The 18,208-nt window shown below is 60.6% G+C and overlaps 1 protein-coding gene across 2 annotated transcripts; it reads right to left on the bottom strand.

Annotated features, from left to right (window-relative positions):
* Window positions 1-581: 581 nt before the first annotated feature.
* Window positions 582-7,928, bottom strand: TRIM56 (tripartite motif containing 56). Of its 2 annotated transcripts, none has more exons than XM_017338765.3 (3): window positions 7,778-7,928; window positions 6,971-7,090; window positions 582-6,894 (listed from the first exon to the last, which is right to left on the bottom strand). In XM_017338765.3, the coding sequence occupies exon 3, from the start codon at window positions 6,888-6,890 to the stop codon at window positions 4,614-4,616; it is 2,277 nt and encodes a 758-aa protein (XP_017194254.1). In that variant the 5' UTR covers window positions 6,891-6,894; window positions 6,971-7,090; window positions 7,778-7,928; the 3' UTR covers window positions 582-4,613. The 2 variants fall into 2 exon arrangements, with proteins under 2 accessions (XP_017194254.1, XP_002722861.1); XM_002722815.5 differs by having other exon boundaries at window positions 582-6,891.
* Window positions 7,929-18,208: the final 10,280 nt, after the last annotated feature.

Raw genomic sequence — 18,208 nt, 5'->3', positions numbered from 1 at the left:
ACAGCCCAAGGGCTTTCCTCTTCCAGTTCAGGGAAGCTCAGAGGGGAGATGGAGGAGGCTGCTTGAGACTTGGGCAGGGGAGTGGCTTGGGCTCCGGTGCCCCCAGCCCTGCAGGGAGGACCCGTGCTGGGTGGAGGCCACAGATGCTGTCCTGGCTGTCCTGGCTCCTGCAAACCAGAAAACTGGTAAAGACCAATGTGGTGGGCACAGCCAACCCTCTGTCCACCCTCACCCACACCCTCTGCGTCACACCCCTGCCTCCCTACCTGTGGGCACAGCCACCCTCTTCCGTGCCCCCTCACCCACAGCCTGTGGGGGACGCCCCCACCCATGGGCACAGGCAGGCACCTGCTGGCCCCAAAGGTGCACATCTCTTCCCAGAGGCCCTGCAGGAGGGAGTGGCCAACAGGACAGGGTGGTAGCACAGATGGGGGACCGGCTGCTCTTGTTCCTGTCCCCAAGAAATGTGTGTGGCCATCCTGGAGTCGCCACTGGGTGGCCATGGAGCGCCGATTCTCACTGTCAAATAGGCCTGAGTGACTGAGGGGCCACCTACCCACAAAGCCATCTGAGACAAGGTGTGACGTTTCCAAAAAGAGCTTTATTCAGAAACAGAGGAAAGATGTAAAATACAAAGAGATACATTCACAGCTCACAGCTTCCCCATGGCAACCAGAGAGGCGGGCTGGGCGGACGCCACAAACACACCAGTGACCAAGCCTCGGTCAGCCAGGTTGTCCGCAAGCCTCCCTCTCCTCTCTTTCTGCCCAGGCCCCCTCTCTAGTCCCCAAGATTCCTCACCCAGCCCTCGGGTGAGGTCTTGCACGCCCTCTGGCATCTTCCCTAGCAAACCTATTTCTTCGGTCCCATCCTGATCCGTTTAATTAAACTGTAGTCATGAGCCCGCTGGGCGGGCTGGATCCGACACCTGCTCCCAAGTTACCTGTCGTCCCAAGCCTGCACCCGGACGTGGCTCTCCCCTGGAGAGAGCATCTCCCTGTGTGCTGCCTGCCCCAGCTGGTCCAACACGGCTTCCTCCCCAACACAGAAGCCTGTACCTCCATCTCATGTTCCCAGCCGGCCCGCTAGGGAAGAGACAAATCAAATCCACAAAGGTCATCAAGCGCACCCATTTCCCCTGAAGGCTTCTGGCTTCTCTCTCGGACTTCCGCCTCTGTGGAATTTTATCTCTGTAGATTTAGGCTATGACGTCACAGACACAGTAATAATAAGACGAGTGAAAGGAGAGCTATTCCCTCCTGAAAACTGCTTCTCAGAACTATCAAAAGCTTGGGCCTCGCTTGCCATTTTAATTTTTTTTTTTTTCTAAAAGCTAGAGTTCTTGGTCCTGAATTAGTCGTCTGACTCTCAGCTGGCTTCTAGGAATGGCATTGAGTCCCGGCAAGCTGGCCCTTGGTCCCTTCTGTTTCTGCAATGCCCATCGTGTCCTTGCCTGTGGCTCCTGCAGGTGGCTGCAGGGAGGTTTCCAAGTAGCGCACACTTGACAGCCCCACTCGAGCTCACAGGGATGGAGGGCAGGCCTGGTGGATACTAATTATTCCCATGTCACAGACGCACACGGGGAGGCTCAGAGGGGGTTAAGGGATAAAGGAAAGAGCCAGCATACAACCCAGGTCTCTGCTACCTTCCTCGTTTCCTGCTTTTCCACACAAAGACTAGGAAAGAGGTTTTTCCATTCCCTTCCTCCCTACCCCAGGGACATGCTCCTTCCACCAGGCCCTGCCCAACCTGGACTTGTCATTGTCCCCCGTGGGGTAGGGGAGGGCTTGTGTCTTTCCAGATTTCTTAACACCTGTGGCTTAACCCGGGACGTCTCCCTCGGTGCCGGGCGGCACTTCCTGTGGGATTCACCAGGAGTCGCAGGTCACGGTTAAGGTGCTGGCTCGACACTACCAGCTACCTTTCCCATATTACCAGGGTTCTGGGCCTTCCTACCTCATTAGGAAGAACATTTGGGATTTCCCTCATCTCCCAGCACGCCCCGGGAGGCCCCCTGGCTGCCCCACCTGCGCACTTCTCCTGCACCCAGGCGACACCTCATTCCTGAAGATCTTTGCTACTGCTTTGTTTCTTGGCTGGGCCACGCGGCTGGAGCCATTTCCCCAGCCAGGCCCTCTGCCCATGGTTCCTACACAGCTCTGGCGACCTGCTGCCCCAACCCAACGGTGCATGGCCCCCACAGGCCATGTCTCCCCCCAATACACCCCAATCTCACCTCTCTGGTGTGGAGCCCCGGGTCGGGGGGCAACTGGTAGACCATGTCCACATCGCCACAAGCTGAGGTTTTGGACCACTTGGCTGGCTGGGACAATGGCGGCTGAGACAGGCTAGCTCCTACCACCGTCTCGTCCTGTTCCTGATACTAACTCAGTTCACAGGCATTTGCTAAATTCCTGCCATGAGCTACCACTAAGCCAGCTCTGCAGGGAGAGAGTTGCAACAAAAACAGACATGGTCCCCAGCCTCATGCAACCTAGTCCTAGGCACGTCGGCTTTGCAGAACCAGCCCTTGGTTCCCAGTGGTCCAACATCAACGTGATTCCCCCTGCCTTCTGGGGGTCCCGCACCAGGGGACCACACGGCCCTACCCACACAAGCCCTTGCCTACCTGCAGAGCCCCGCCCAGCTGGGACTGCCTTCCCCAGGCCCCCCGTCTCCTCTCAGAAAGGGCAATGCCATTTGTGCTAACGGACACATTGACTCCCAACTCCAATAGCTACTCCCGAATGGTGTTAAAGAGGTGCATTTTCATAAATATTGGAGCATGTACATTACCCCGTGGCTAATCATCACTGCGGTAGAAATATGCAGGTCTGAATCAAAGCACTAAAGAACTCCAAAGGGCCCCAATCCCCCCCTAATCACTATGTACAGAGCCGGAACCTGCTTCCACTCCGCCACGAGTCAGACATACTTTTACCCTGTTATCACAGTGTGATGGTTATTCCAGATTCTCACTCTCTCTCTCTCTTTCTTATGACTGCATCACACAACTATGTCTTGCAAATAGTCCTCAGACTGTCATGTACAAAGACAGTAGCTCCTTCTCCCAAAAACCGCAATGTACTTAGCTATCACCCCACATTGGGGCAATTCCAGTTACTGACTTGTAATATACCAGGTGGTCACTGGCTGTCACTATGCAACTTTCTTTTTTTGAGTTTATTTTCCCAGAATATATTTCCCCAAAGTGAGATAAGGCATTCCTACATTTTTTTGACACTTGTCAAGTATTGGCAAATTCCTCTCCCTCACATATCATGTTACACAGTGCCAAGAGCCTACGGATTTCTCCACAGCATTTTTGAAAGCTTACTTTTGAGGAATGCAAGTGGCTTCACTTTGCTCGCATCTGGCTGCAGCCTGCCCATGTGTGTTTCTTTCCAGCCGGCCCACGGGCGGCCCTGCACGTTTCGGAGTCTCGCCGCTCTCCATCATCCAATCAATTCTGCGCAGTTTTCCTCACCGGCTTTTTTTTTTTTTTTTTTTTTTTTGAAATCTCCATTATGATGCGCTGTACGTGTGTCTCCCGTCTTTCCCTAACTGAGCCTGTCCACTCGGACGGTGCTGCTGTCCCTCAGGGTCTCCACAAACAAGGACAGGCCTCCTACCAAGGATGCCCCCTCTCCTGCCCTGATGCCCTGCCTGCGTCTGAACTCCAAACGCCCCTCACCCCTCCTTCCCCATCCCAATGCTAACATTCGATTCCACCCTCTCGACGGCCATCGCCACCGCTGCCCAGAGAAAGGACCGGGGGTCTCGGCTCACCTCCCACTGGCTCCATTCCCGCCGCACTGCTTTCCCAGCGGGCGAGGTTCCCCCTCCCCCCAACGCCACCCCTGGCTCCTAAGATCCTGGGGGGTCCTTCCTTTCCCCTTTAGTTTGGTCAAACCAAAGCCAACCTTTCCCAAAAGGAATTTTGCTGGAAAACAAAGAGGAAATAAAAACTAGACTCCAGGAAACGCAAAGCCATCCAAACGCAAGTGTTGCCCTGTGGAGACGCCACAGCCCTCAGCACGGCGTGGCGGGCTCCCCACTGCTCATACTCAGAACCCCAACTCTGCAGGGTTCGGCTTCCCTGGGCCTCCTACCCCGGTGCCTGCACCTGCGCTTCACCGGGGAGATGGGGTCATTCCCCGCCAGCTCCACATCTCAGGCCTCTTCTACCCAGTGTGCGCCCGGGCAAGGCTGAGAGGGGCTGGGTTCCCAGCTCCCTTCCCGAATGTGCTGGTCTGGCCTCCCCTCCTGGGCTCCAGGACGCCCTGGCCCAGCTCCCGGGACTCTGCCTCGGCTACTCCACCAGGAATGGTTTTGAATAACACATCGATCGATTCCAGAAACCTGAACTAGACACAGCACTCACCCCGCTCCGCTCCCCTCCCCCTGCTGCTGAGTCGCCGCTTTGGTCCCTGTCCCCAAGCATCTCACCTTGAAAAGCTGCCAGCCCCTGCCCTATGCAAAAACGGGCCCCCTCCTTGGCCACCGCACCCCAAGGGCCACCCTGCTCCCCTCCTGACCTCCCCTGCCCTCCCACCCTAGCCCCGGCCCCGGCCCCAACCCCGACCCCGACCCCGACCCCGACCCCGACCTCTTTAACTGTCGGGAGAACGAACCCGGAAGACATGGATGGTCCCGTTGCTGAGGGACACGACCAGGTACCTGCCGTCCACCATGGTGGTCACGCGGGGCTTTTCCAGGCCGTGGTAGGCCGTGAGGAAGTCGCCAAGAAGGGACCCCTTGGGGTCAAGGATCACCACCTTGTTGATTTCTCGGAGGGTCAGAAAGATGTAGCCCTTCTTGTCCACGGTCAGGGAGCCCGGCTGGCAGCCGTGCAGGCCCGGCCCCCGGTACTCCCCGATTACCTGGCCCAGCCCGTCGCACACCACCACGCTGTTCTGCTGCCAGTCTGAGCCCACGAAGTTGCCCTGGGGGCTGGCGGTGAGGAACACCAGTGCCCGCTGCCCACGGCTGGCCCTGCCCCCGGGGATGAAGCGGGTGGCCAGGCTGCCCTCCATGTTGTACACCTCCACGTGGCCTGCTACACTGACTGCCACCCGGTCCCCGCTGGGCAGCGCAGCCACCGCGTGGCTGGCCTGGGACAGGCTCAGCGCCCGGCGCCACTGCACCTCGCCTTCGGGGCTGATAAGGTAGAGCCGGGCACCAGCAGAGAAGGCCACCACCCCCTGCAGGGCGGCCACACTGCACGGGGAGCAGCCCTCGGGGACAGGCACGGTGCCCTTGTAGTCGCCGTTGAGGGAGAAGCGTTTCAGTGCCCTGTTCTGCTCGTCTGCCACCAGGATCTCCCGCTGGCCGAAGGGGCAGAGCCCGGTGATTCGTGGGGACCTCCGGTCTCCCGGCATGCGCGTGGGGAAGCTGCAGAAGAAGATGGGTCTAGGCAGGAGGCCGGTGCCTTCCAGGTTGGGCCCCGGGGCGGGGCTGGGCTCCCGGGAAATGGACTTGAGCCTGCCCTTAAACTTCCTCTTCTTGTTGGCCCTGGCACCCCTCTCCATGTGGGATTCTCGGTCTCCTTGGGGCGACTGGGCTCTGTCCTCCTTCGGGGTCACCTGGGCTTTCTCTGCTTGGGACACCTTGGCCGTGGTGTCCTCTTTGGGAGCCTGGGAGCCTCCATCTTCCGGGGCTGCCTGGGCTTTTTCCTCTTTCAGGGGCTGGGCCTCGGCCCGGTCCTCTCTAGGGCTCTGGGTTCCGTCCCCTCCCTGGGTGTCAGCACCTGCTCTCTCGTCATCCTCCCGGGGCGGCAGCTCCTCAAAGGAGAGTTGGAGCAGGTGGCAGTCCTTGTCCAGGAGCCCAGGGTGGAGCTCCAGCCGCGGCAGCAGGCATGGGGCTGGCCCAGGGGCCCAGGGACTGTCCTGTAGCTGCCGGAGCCTCTGGGCGATGGCTCCTTCCAGCGACAGGATCTCGGCCTCGCGACCCAGGCTGAGCACCCTGCGGGCAAAGGCGGCGGCCGCCTGGGCCACCTGCTCCCGGCTCTCCAGCTCTGCCAGCCTCTCCCAGGCAGCCTCCTCGGCAGCCTCCACGTGGGCCCGGAGCCGCCCCAGCACCTCCTGCTTCTGGGCCAGCAGGGCCCGGAGGACGCCCTCGGCCGCCTCCTCCACCTGCAGCCCCACCCTGGCCGCCTGCTCCCGCAGCCGGGCCAACGCTTCCTTCTCCGATGCCCGGGCGGCTTCCAGCTCCGCCAGGTTTTTGTCCACGCCCGCCAGGAGCTCCTCGAGGCCTGGCCTGCGGGCGCGCACTGCCTCGGCCAGGGGCAGGCAGGGGTGGTCCAGGTGTGGGTCCAGGCGGCACTCGCGGCACAGCAGCTGCGAGCAGGGCTGGCACAGGAAGCGCAGGGCCTCCCCCGGGTGCTGGGGACACTGGGCAGCCTGGCGCTCCCGGGCCTCCTCGTCATACCAGCCTGCCCTGTAGCCCACCAGGTCCACCACGCGGTGGCTGTGGGTCTGGCGGGTGCAGCGGTGCCCGTCAGCACAGGCTTGGCACAGGTCGTCGGCGCAGTCCAGGCAGCGGGCCGTGGCCGGCCCCCCGGCGCTGGTGCCCCCGACCAGAGGGCACAGGGCACAGGCTGGCTTGCCTGCCCGCAGGTCTCCCCTGGCTTTCACCAGGTCCAGGAGCCCGTTGACGAAGAAGTTGGTCTTAAAGGCGGCCACGCCGGCGGGCGGCACGGGCACGGTCTCGCGGCACTCGGGGCAGCGGATGTGGCCGCCATCGGCCAGCTGTGCCAGGCAGTCCTGGCAGTAGGTGTGCAGGCAGGGCAGTGTCTTGGGTGCCCGGAGCTGCTCCAGGCAAATTTTGCAGGCCAGGAAGTCGCTGCTCAGGGCCTCCAACAGGGAGGGCGCAGAGCCCTGGGAAACCATTCTGCTGGGAGAAGGGTACGGTCAGGGCCGGAGGGGGCCCCTCCCCGAGCCCCGCAGGATCCCCAGGCCTGTGGTCTTACCTGACTGGCCAGGAAGGTCCTTTTGGTCCCCAGGGGGTCTTGGGCCACTTGTTCTCCGGCTAGGGGAGTCCCCTCCCGCTCCTGAGACACATTTAGTAAATGCTGCTTGCGGAGTGGCGCCTGTGTGCAGGGGGCAAGAGCGAGAAGCCCCTGACTTAGGACCCCCACCCCCACCGCACCTTGGAGCGCCGAGGATCGCACAGGGAGCCGGGCTGCAGGCTAGTGTGCTCCACGCCCTCCCTGCGGGACGAGGTCCTAGGGTCCTGGTGGTTTGGGGGCTGGGGTACCAGGGGCGGGCAGGAAGGACACAGATGCAAGTCTGGTGGACAGAGTGGCTGGGACCCAGGGCCCCCGGGGACCTATACACCTGCCCTGGGGGGCATCCCGGGTGGTGGGGGCCCTGCTTTCTGCCCCGACTTTTCCTGAAATGGATGCAGGCAGAAAGAAGGCGGAGGGGAAGGGCTCCATGTCTCTGTCCCGCGCCTCGGCTGGTGAGCACATTCCAGAAACCACTGCAAGCAGGAGCTGCCTGCCCAGCCGGCCGGCCAGGGGGCATTTCCCCCTGCGGGGGGGGCGGGGGAGGGCTCGGGGAGCTGGAGGGGTCTCCTGGGGAAGCCCCTGATCACAGCCTGGGCGGGTGGGGGGAGGCGGCGCTGCTTCCCGACTCCCTTCCAACGCCTTCCGGGCCCCTGGTCCCCTCCCTCCCCTTCCTCTTCCTCTGGCTCGCTCGCTCTCTTGCTCTCTCCATCTCCTTCCTTTTCTCCCCTCTCCTCCCCCCTCCCTCCAGTCCAGCCTCCCACCCGGTACCTAGCCAGAGATGAACTTGGGCTCCAGGAGCGAGAGAGACTCCCAGGCCTGAACCCGGTTGTCTGTAGCTGGTTGCCTGCAAGAGAAACAAAACTGAAACTAATTGTACTTGTGGTGCAACTTCCGTCCCTAGCGCCGGACCCGGACTGGCCCCGGCCCAGGCCCCGCCCTCTCCCCCACCCCAGCCGGGAGGCTCTCCCTCGCGGGGGCCCCCACCCCATCAGGGCAGAGTCCCCTGCAGCCGCAGCCGCCAGGTCTGCCTGCCTCACGATTAACCCGCTGGTAAAGTGCGCGCGTCCCACACGCGGAGCTGCCTGAGGGCTCTCCGAGAGTTTACTGGGGGGAAGAAATTGGAGCGAGACAGGGAACCAGCGCCGAGTCTGCAGGCCAGATCTGTAGCTGTGCCACAGTTCCAGCCCTGGGAGAGCTTTGCTGAGTACAGGAAAGGCTACGGGGACCAGAGAGACTTCCTGCAGGAGGCAGCAGCTGAGTTTGGACTTCTGGGGGAATGTGGAGAGGGCGTCCTGGGAACCAGGAGCAGCAGGTGTGTGGGTCCAGAGGAATGCACGCGGGCCTCCCCAGGGGCTTACGTCAGCCGGTGTGAAGGGGGCATCTGAGCAGTAGCAGATAAGGTTAGAGAGGGAGCCAGTGTGTAAGGGAGGCTGCCTCTTAACTTTTTTTTTCTTAAGATTTTCATTTATTTATTTGAGAGGTAGAATTACAATGAGACAGAGACAGAGAGAGGTCTTCCATCCACTGGTTGACTCCCCAGATGGCCGCAATGGCGGGAGCTGCACCGATCTGAGGCCAGGAGTGCAGGGGCCCAAGGACTTGGGTCATCTTCCACTGCTTTCCCAGACCATAGCAGAGAGCTGGATGGGAAGTGGAGCAGCGAAGGCTTGAACTGGCGCCCATATAGGATGCCGGCACTGCAGGCACAGGTTTAGCCTGCTACGCCACAGCACTGGTCTCTCATTTTTTTTTAAAGATATATATTTGAAAGACAGAGTGGCAGAGAGAGAGAGGTCTTCCCCCTGCTGGTCCACTCCCCAAATAGCCACAGTGGCCAGCGCTGGGCCAGGCTAAAGTCAAAAGCCAGGAACTCCATCCGGGTCTCCCATGTGGGTGCAGGGACCCAAGCCCTTGGACCATCTTCAGCTGCCTTCCCAGGCACATTAGCAGGGAGCTGGGTGGGAAGTGGAGCAGCCGGGACTTGAACCACTGCTTGTGTGGGATGCCGGTATCACAAGCGTTGGCTTACGCTGCCTCTGCACCACAAGGCTAGCCTCAGCTGTGTTTTATTGAAAAGGCCAACATAACCCTGAAAGGCGTTTTCTCCAGCATTTTAAAGAAGTTGACAGCACTGCCCTGCATTCTTGTACCCCACCATCTAGGCAGCCGCGGCGCTTCCGCGAGTGCGTCCTTCAGCCACCTGACGGGGTAAGGGCTCACTCTCCAACAGCAGCTGGAACACAGACTCCTGGGCCCAGGCAAAAATGGAGCGGCTGAGACAGCGCCAGAGAAAGGGGTGGAAATCCGCAAGAGAGAGGGAGTCCCAGGACCCACGGCTAGGAAAGCCGCCCTTCCCGGTGCAGGGTGGGGGAGGGCGTGGTCAGCTGCTGGATGCCCCAGGCCAGGCGCTCACCCAAGCTGAGGTTGGAAAAACGTACCGATGGCCCCCAACTTACGATGGCTTGACTATGCTTTTTTTTTTTTTTTTTTGACAGGCAGAGTGGACAGTGAGAGAGAGAGACAGAGAGAAAGGTCTTCCTTTGCCGTTGGTTCACCCTCCAATGGCCGCCACGGCTGGCGCACTGTGGCTGGCGCACCGCGCTGATCTGAAGGCAGGAGCCAGGTGCTTCTCCTGGTCTCCCATGGGGTGCAGGGCCCAAGCACTTGGGCCATCCTCCACTGCACTCCCTGGCCACAGCAGAGAGCTGGCCTGGAAGAGGGGCAACCGGGACAGAATCCAGCGCCCCGACCGGGATTAGAACCCGGTGTGCCAGCGCCGCAAGGTGGAGGATTAGCCTAGTGAGCCGCGGCGCCAGTGACTATGCATTTTTTAAAATTGTTGATTTAGTTGAAAGGCATAGAGGCAGACAAACGAGATAGACAGACAGCACTTCCCTCTTCTGGGGTTCACCCCCCAATGCCCACAACAGCTGAGGCTGGGCTGCCCTGAAGCCAGGAGGCTCAAACTCCTTCTGGGTCTCCCACGTGGGTGGCAGGGCCCACCTCTCGGAGCCACCACCTGCTGCCTCCCAGGCTGTGCATCAGCAGGAAGCTGGAGTGTGGCGTGGAACTGGGACCCCAACCCAGGCCCTCAGTTGCCCCAAGCATTGGCTCAGCTGCTGCGCCCAGCACCTGCCCCCGCACTTGCACCTGGTCTGCACCCCAGTGGTGTTTGATGGTCATAAGCGTTCAGTAGAGATGCGACCTTGGGTTTGCAGTGCGGCCCGATCCTTCTCTTGCCATATTGGGCCATGGCCCCGAGCCACATGCTCCCCTGGCCCCACGGTGGGCTACCCCACGGGTTCCCAACACGTCTGAAGCAGGCCAGGCTGGGTGACCATGGCCAGTGGGTTCGGTACACTCAAAGCGTGGGGGGTGATCAACCCACAGCATCTCCCAAGTAACCGTAGGCTTTTGGGGACGCGGCCCCATCCCAAGGGGAGGGTTGCGGCTTCCTCTGCGACGGGGTTGCTGAGTGCCTGCTGTCGATACATAGAAATAGGCAGAGATGAAATTCTGCCAGAGTTGATGAGCTGGCAGTGAGAGGGAGGGGGGCATGGATATGTTGTTGTCGTGTGAGATACTGAGACACATGGCATGCTAAGGCCTCAAAGAAATCACCCCTGTCGCTCCCCCTCTTCACGGAGGAACGACACAGGACCCTGCGCTGTTCTTTTGTGTGCTCGGCCCTTCCCGGGTTTGCTGCTGGTTCTTCCCGGGTTGGCTACCGACCCTTCCACCTCCGTGGAAGGGCGGTTCCCCCTGCCACTTTCCCCACTTCCACGGGGGAGCAGCACACCGCCGGACGGCTCTCTCGGGGGCTGCTCAGATGTTCCTCAGGTGTTCCTTCAGATAGATGTTCCTGGTGCATGTTGTCTCTCTCCTCCTTTATAGTCCTCTTCCACCAATCCCAACTCTGCTACCCACACGCCGAGCGCGCTGCTCCCCTCCAATCAGGAGCAGGTCCTGCTGTTTATTGGTTGAACTGGAGGCAGCTGTGTAGAAGCTGTTTCCTCCTCTCCCAGCGCCATATTGTGGGAGAGCAGATGCATAGAATAAGTCTTAATTCCAGTAACAGTCTAGTCCGAGTTGCTCCCCACAACCCCAGTGTTAGCTGTGTTTTATATATATATATAGATATAGATATAGATATATAGATATATAGATATACTTAATTACTTAAAGGCATAGCTGGGCCAACCTGAAGCCAGGAGCCAGGAGCTTCTTCCAGGTCTCCCATGCAGGTGCAGGGGCCCAAGGACTTGGGCCATCTTCCACTGCTCTCCCAGGCCATGAGCAGGGAGCTGGATTGGAAATGGAGCAGCCAGGACTCGAACCCAGCACCCATATGGGATGCCGGCACTGCAGGCAGTGGCTTAACCCATTGTGCCACAGCGCCCGCCCCACCCCTCAGGGTCAGTTTTATTGGGGTTCACAGTAAGCTCAGTGTGCAAGTCATAAGCACAACCCCCCGTCATCCTCACAGTGGCCTGGTGAGACAGTGGCAACATCGCCTTCACTTCACATGTGAGGGAAGTCTTCCATCTCCCCCAAGAATCTGGAAGGCTTCTTGGAAGAGGAGGCCCTTCGTGCCCCTCCCCCAACATGAAACAATTGCTTCAAAGACCCACAATGTGCTCCAGGCCCCACCGACGGTTACCATGGAGACAGAAGCAGCTAGCAAGCACCGTGGCCTCCAGGAAGGGGGGGGGAGCAGGGGGCGACTCCAGGAAAGGCTTCTTAGGGAGGGGCCCCAGCGGGGTCCAGGAGGAAGCACCTGGCTCCTGGCTTCAGATCGGCTCAGTGCCGGCTGTAGCGGCCATTTGGGGAATGAACCAACGGAAGGAAGACCTTTCTTTCTGTCTCTCTCACTGTCTATAACTACCTGACAAATTAAAAAAAAAAAAAAAAATGAGCAGGGTTCCCACACTTGTGCTTCACACGGGGACTCGTTGGCAGGCTGCACCGGTCAGGGAATAATGACAAGAACCAGCGTCCACGCAGCCATCCACGGCCTCACTGCATTTGCCATGGGTGAACCCGTGAACACAGAGCCCCCCAAAATTCCAAGAGCTGACTGTAACTGAGTTTGGTTTTTTTTTAAAAAAAGATTTTATTTATTTATTTATTTGAGAGGTAGAGTTACAGACAGTGAGAGAGAGAGAGACAGAGAGAGAGGTCTTGCATCTGCTGGTTCACTCCCCAGATGGCTGCAACAGCCAGAGCTGTGCTGATCTGAAGCCAGGAGCCAGGAGCTTCTTCCGGGTCTCCCACGTGGGTGCAGGGGCTCATCTTCCACTGCTTTCCCAGGCCGCAGCAGAGAGCTGGATCGGAAGTGGACGTCAGTGTTTGTGCAGAGGTTGTGCTCAACCACTGGAGCCTGTATGGCTTCTGCTCTCTGCCACGTGCCCTGTGTGGGAATGAAGAGCACATTTGGGGTCCGGCTGTACTCAAGTCTCCCCCAGCTCCCTGCTACCAGCTGCTGGCTCTCTCAGGTGTCCCCTGCACAGGCAGGTCTAACGGGACACTCGGTGACAAATGCATCCCAGGCCAGCATGGTTGAACTGCTTCAGGGGCAGGTGTTTGTCCTGTTGGGACAACTGCAACCCACATGGAGGAGCCTGGGTTCAGCTCCTGGCTCCAGCTTCCTGTTGTGCTGGGAGGCAGCAGTGACAGATTAAGTGGCTGGGTTCCTGCCACCACATGGGAAGCCTGGATGTGAGTTCCCCAGTTCCCAGCATCTGCCTGGGCTGAGTTCTGCCCAATGCAGGCATCTGGGGAGTGAACCTGCAAATGGGAGCTCCGTCTATCCGTCTGTCTGTCTCTCACAAAATAAGCATATATAAATAAATAGATAGAAAAAGGAACATCCCGTCCTGAAGGTAGCTGTGCTGCAACGTAGTTCAGAGTGCAATGATTTCATAATATTTATTTAAAAGCAGAATCATAGTTCGAGGCCCAGCCTGCAGCCCTGGTGTTGGGCGGTGGCCTGTGCCTGTGTCCTGAACCCATCCAGCTAGAAGTGTTCACTTGCGCTGAGAAGCAGGTGTGCGGCTAGGACTGATGCTCTTGCTCCTAAAACATTGTTCCTCCCTGCAGCTGTCCGGGCAAGACGGCCAGCGGGCGCCTCTGCTCTGCCTGCCATGCCAGAGCCCGGTAGCACCATCCTCTCGGCGCTGTCGTTGCCGCCTTGGCCCACCAGAGGGCGCGCTGTCCCCTGCTAAAGCTCTCTGCCCGCTCTGGGAAGCGGCAGGTACCATAACAGCCACCTATACCCATTTCTGAATCTGGCGTGGGTGCTCCTGCCCCTCCTCCAGCATCTGCAGCCTCTCCGCTCATCGTAGTGTTGCCACGGCAACTGCTGCCTTCCTCTTCTTTCTCCTGTAGCCGATCCCGTTGGTGTATTCGGGAATCCTGCGTCCTGGGCGGCCCCTCTCCCCATTTGTGCCCCCACCCCCACCCCCGGAATCTCTGCCCCCGGCCCCAGGACAAGCCCGGATCCCTGTAGGGTCAGCTGTACAGGACAGCTGGGGAGGAGGCAGGGCTGGGTGAGGCTGTCAGCCTGTGGGTGGCACCTGCCGATCATCAGAGCCCCCCGCTGGGCTGCGAGACCCAGGACCCCACCCTGCACCCCGGGCACTTCAGATACAAATGCAAAAGCAGCTGAAACACAGCCAGCATCGCCATGCATTTGAATGGCTGTGTTAAAAGCTGGCATATTCCAGTGCAACACGTGAAAACATCGAGACAAACATCCGCCAGGGCTGAGCACCACTGGATTTCCCTTTTGCCTGGGACTCCCCCGTGGCTTGGCTCAGCCCTGCTGGGTCCGGGCAAGAACCTCTTCTGCATCTTTCCCCCGCCCTCCCCTGGATGCCCGACCTCACCCGCCCCCTCCAGCCCTGGCTCCCTGCCTCTGCTGTCCTGCTCTGAAACCAGCTCCAATCCGATTCTTGCTCCCGGCACTCCGAGGCGGCTGCTCCGGCCAAGGTCGTCCACTGTCTCCACCTCAGGCCAGCTGGTCTGGCCTCACTGGAACCTCGGGCAGAGAGGAGCTGGCTCCTTTCCCCGAGACTCAGTCCTCTGGGCATCTTGGTCTCGCTTGCTCACCCCTGGCTGCCCCTGCACGTCAGAGCCCAGACCTGCTCTCCACCCACACTCCCTTCCCTGGTGACCCCGAGCAGGGGTGATTCCACGGCTCTGATGATGTCATACCCTTCACAGGATGCTGGGCCGGTCTGATCCGCTGGTTCGCTCCCCAGATGGCTGCAACAGCTGGGGCTGGGCCAAGCTGAAGCCAGGCGCCTTGAACTCCATCTGGGTCTCCCACGTGGGCGGCAAGGGCCCAACCCCTCGGGTCCTCTCCAAGCACATTAGCAGGGAGCTGGATTGGAAGTGGAGCAGCCGGGACTTGAACCAGTGCCCATATGGGACACTGATGCTGCAGACGCTCATTTAACCTGTTATGTTCCCATACAGTTTCTCTGTGATGTGCACACAATTGGTCCTGGGGCACACCCCTAATTGACCTAACGACCCAGACCCGAGGCTCCAACCCCTTAAAGGTGCCTTGACCTGACCTGACCGAGCTCAGCACACAACCCTGGTGGGGAAAACCACACCCAAACCACAGCCCTGCGGGGGGGTCTGTCCCCACCCTGGGGCAGCCCAGCTGGGAGATAAGCCCAGACCCCAAATGAGATGCTCCCTCTCACTGCCTGGGGCGGGTTGTGTGTGTGTGTGTGGGGGGGGATGAGAGGTGAACCCCAGTGCCTGACGCCTCCTAACACCCTCACCCCTCAGGAGATGCACACACACGGGAGGGGGCTGCCCAGGGGAGTACAACCCACTCATGAGTCCTCCAATGTGGAGACCCTGGCTGGGAGGCACTTGGTGCAACAGTTAAGGTGCCATGGGTGGCACCTGCCTCCCACATGGGAGATCCTGGGTTCAAGTCCCGGCTCCGCTCCTCATCCCAGCTTCCTGCTGGTGCGCACCCTGGGGGGCAGCAGGTGACTGTTGGAGTGTTCAGGCCCCTGCCACCCACGTGGGAGGCCTGGATGCAGTTCCTGGCTCCAGGCGTCCACCTGGGCCAGCCCGGGCAGCTCTGGGGAGTGACCCAGCGGAGGGAAGACCTCTCTGTAGCTCTCCCCGCCCCACCTCCTCAGGTTTTGGCGGATTCTGAGTCCCGTGGCCCCCTCCTGCCCCACTGTGTACGTGAGGCTCCGGGTTCCTTTCTGGCTCTAAGGGCCTCTGAGATGTGAGCTCCACCGCCCTGGGAGAGGGGAGGCGCTGTGCGTCCCAAGTCCGAGTCGGAACCCCAGCAGCCCAGCACGTGACCTTCCGTGGAAGCAGGATAAAGATGAGCATGTGGAGGAGAGGGCGGGCCTTACCCCGCGTCGCCTGGGGCCCCTACAAGACGGACGCTGGGAGGTAGAGCCCCAAGGAGAAGAGGAAGGCAGAGACGCTTCTCCCAGACGAAGAGCACTGGCCAGCCAGGCACCCCGCAGCTGCAGAGACGCCCGGGGCGGGACCAGCCCTGCCGACACCCCCACTTCGGAGAAGACCAGTTTGTGCTCCTTGGGAAGGGCAGCCATGGAGACCCACGGAAGAGTTCAGCCCCTCTCCAGCGCATCTAAAGCCTTGATCTGGGGCCTGGCACTCAAATCTTTGGGGCTCCCCCGACCCCATCCCATCCCCCAGCCTCCAGACTCAGCCGCGAAGCCACTGCACACCCCTGGCTCCCTGGGCGTCACAGATGGGGGTGGTGATGCTCGGGGCGTCTCTGACTTACTGGACCAGATCTCAGGCCTGGCTGTTCTCAGATTGAATCTCTGCATGGCCGTGGCCGGCTGGATCCAGTAAAGGGAGGTGGGTGGGGGGTGATGAAGCAGAAACAGCAGAGTGTGGGAGCCATGCCCCAGGGGGCTTTAGTTCAAATCCCAAACACAAGAATAGCCAGGGGGAGGGAGGGGCAGCATCGCTCCTGGTCCATCTGGTCAACCCGTGTGTGCAGAGGGAAGATCTCTCTGAAACTCCAACCTCATGGAGGTAGCAGGAGGAAGCCGACCCCCGAGCCCCCAAGGGACCAGTGGGGGGGGGGGCTTGGCTGGAGGGGGCTGGTGGCTCCCTCCCTCTGCACATCTGAGCGCCTGTAGGGCTGGGGCACTGTGGATCCCCACGTGTGCACTGCTGGCTGGGAGGCTGGCTGCTCCCAGGCCTCACAAATGGTGGCGCCCAGGAGATGCAGGAGGCTTGGTGCTCAGGGTGGTGAGGCTGGCACGCTCGGGGCCTCTGTGAGCCAAGGCTCAGTGCTAGGTCATCGGGGCTATCAGAGGCCCTGCCCTCCTGGGAGACTCCGGAGAGCGCGGTCCTAAAAGAACAAGCCTGCCCTGTGCCACCCTTCCCCCCAGTTCTCTGTCTCTCCCCACCCCCACTTCCCCAGCACCTGCCCGACCAGGATGTCGGCCGCCCACGTGACCCAGCCACGAGGGCTCTCATCAGAGGCAGAACGCTCCAGAGCTGTGAGCTGAACGCACCTCCTGTCCTCATCAAGGTCGCCGCGGCGGGGACTTTGTTCCGACAGGGGACATCGGACTGACGCGAGCTGTCACTGCAGTGCGGACAGTACTGGAAATCCGGGGCTTGGCCATCGGTGGACCGTCGCTCAGTCCTCACTGGACATTAACAGAGAGCCAGACGTGGGGTCCCAGACAGAGACGGCAGGCAGCAGGTGCACCTTGCATGCTGGCGCTGCAGGTGCTCCTTCAGGGAGCTGGCGGCCCCCACACCGAGCGCAGACTGCTGGTCTCAGCCGCGCACCAAGCCTCACCGGCTAAAGCCGAGTGTCTTCAAGGGGGCTGCTGGCAGCTGACCTTGGGCCTTTCTGCTGGCCAGCACCGGCGTGGCAACCCTGGCTCCCCCTGCCACTCCCCTACCCTCCCTCTGACAACCAGCCGCTCTTGACCTTGGCAAACCCCAGCTCCCGGGCTTCCACCTTGACGCCGGCTGCCCTCACCCCCTCCTCCCCGGCTCTGCCTCCTGCCCTTGTCTCCCTCCAGGAGGCACAGAGCTAATCAGGCTGATTATCGCCCAAGTTCAATTCCACTTTCCTTGGCTCCAACATGCAGTAAATTTCCTCAGCTGCCTGGCTCCCCTGTGAGTCCTGCCTCCATCAGGGAGCCCGGCTGAGGGAGGTGCCGCCAACCCCGCCCCAGCCCCCACCTGCTGTATCATCATAGCGGAATCAGTGCCCACCCCGGGGGCCTGGCGCAGCTGGCAGAGGTCTCACCCCCCCCCCCAGCGATTTCTCTTGCTCTGCACATTTAGGGGGTGGGCAGGCACATTAGCCTGGGGGTTTTATTTTGGAGGGGGTCTGTCTCCCCCCCATGCTTGCCCCACCCTTGGGGTCTCTGCTGTTCTCGGCAGGTGACCTGAGTGACCCCAGAGAAGAAGGAGAAAGGCCAGGCTGCTGGTTTTATTCTCAAAGGAGCTCATCTGACCGTGCCTTTCATCTTGACCGTTTGCAGCAAGGGAAGGGCTCAGATGGGAAGAGAGGAGATGGGGAGAGGAGTTCTGATTCGATTAAGCCTTGCAGGCACCGATGACAGCTGCTGTGCTGTGCATGGCACGGTGAGCCGGCCGGGGGAAGGACGCACAGTGTCACGGAGACACAGAAGGGTCACATCAGGGAGGGCTTCCTGGAGGAAGTGGAATTGGAGTTATAGGAGACCCAGGGTCTAGGGAGGAAGAGGAAGCTGCCAGTCAGGCTGCACCTGTGGCAGGGGCATGGGATGGAGGGGGAGATGGAGCCAGGGCTGGGTGCGAGTCCTGACTCTAGGGATCTTCACACAAGCCCAGCAGTGTGGGTTTTGCTTGGATAAGATGGGGGGGGGGGTAGGCGGTGGCAATGCTTTGAGCAAGGGCACAGGAACTGCTGGTGTGATTGGCAGGAGGGCGGGCCCTAGGGAGAGCGCTGTGAGGCCCGCGGGCATCAGGGGCTGGGCCGAGGTGGTGCCCGTGCGCAGACCTGCAGGTCCGGCTGTGGGCAGAAGCCAGGGGCAGGAGCGGGTCTGCATGCCAAGGAGGATGCTGTAGCTGGCCAAGGAGCGCCGAGGCGCCGTGCCCGAGCTGCTGCGGGCTGTTAGAGCCCCCACGGCTCCCCTCCACGTGCCTTGGTGTCTGCATCCGACCGTGCAT

The sequence above is a fragment of the Oryctolagus cuniculus genome, chromosome 19 (genome assembly GCF_964237555.1).
Source record: "Oryctolagus cuniculus chromosome 19, mOryCun1.1, whole genome shotgun sequence".
Taxonomy (NCBI): domain Eukaryota; kingdom Metazoa; phylum Chordata; class Mammalia; order Lagomorpha; family Leporidae; genus Oryctolagus; species Oryctolagus cuniculus.
Note: the sequence above shows the minus strand (reverse complement) of the source record. Positions and strands in the feature narration are given on the sequence as shown.

Excerpts from the sequence above, each read along its gene's own strand:
- TRIM56 (XM_017338765.3), bottom strand. The coding sequence starts at position 6,890 with ATGGTTTCCCAGGGCTCTGCGCCCTCCCTGTTGGAGGCCCTGAGCAGC.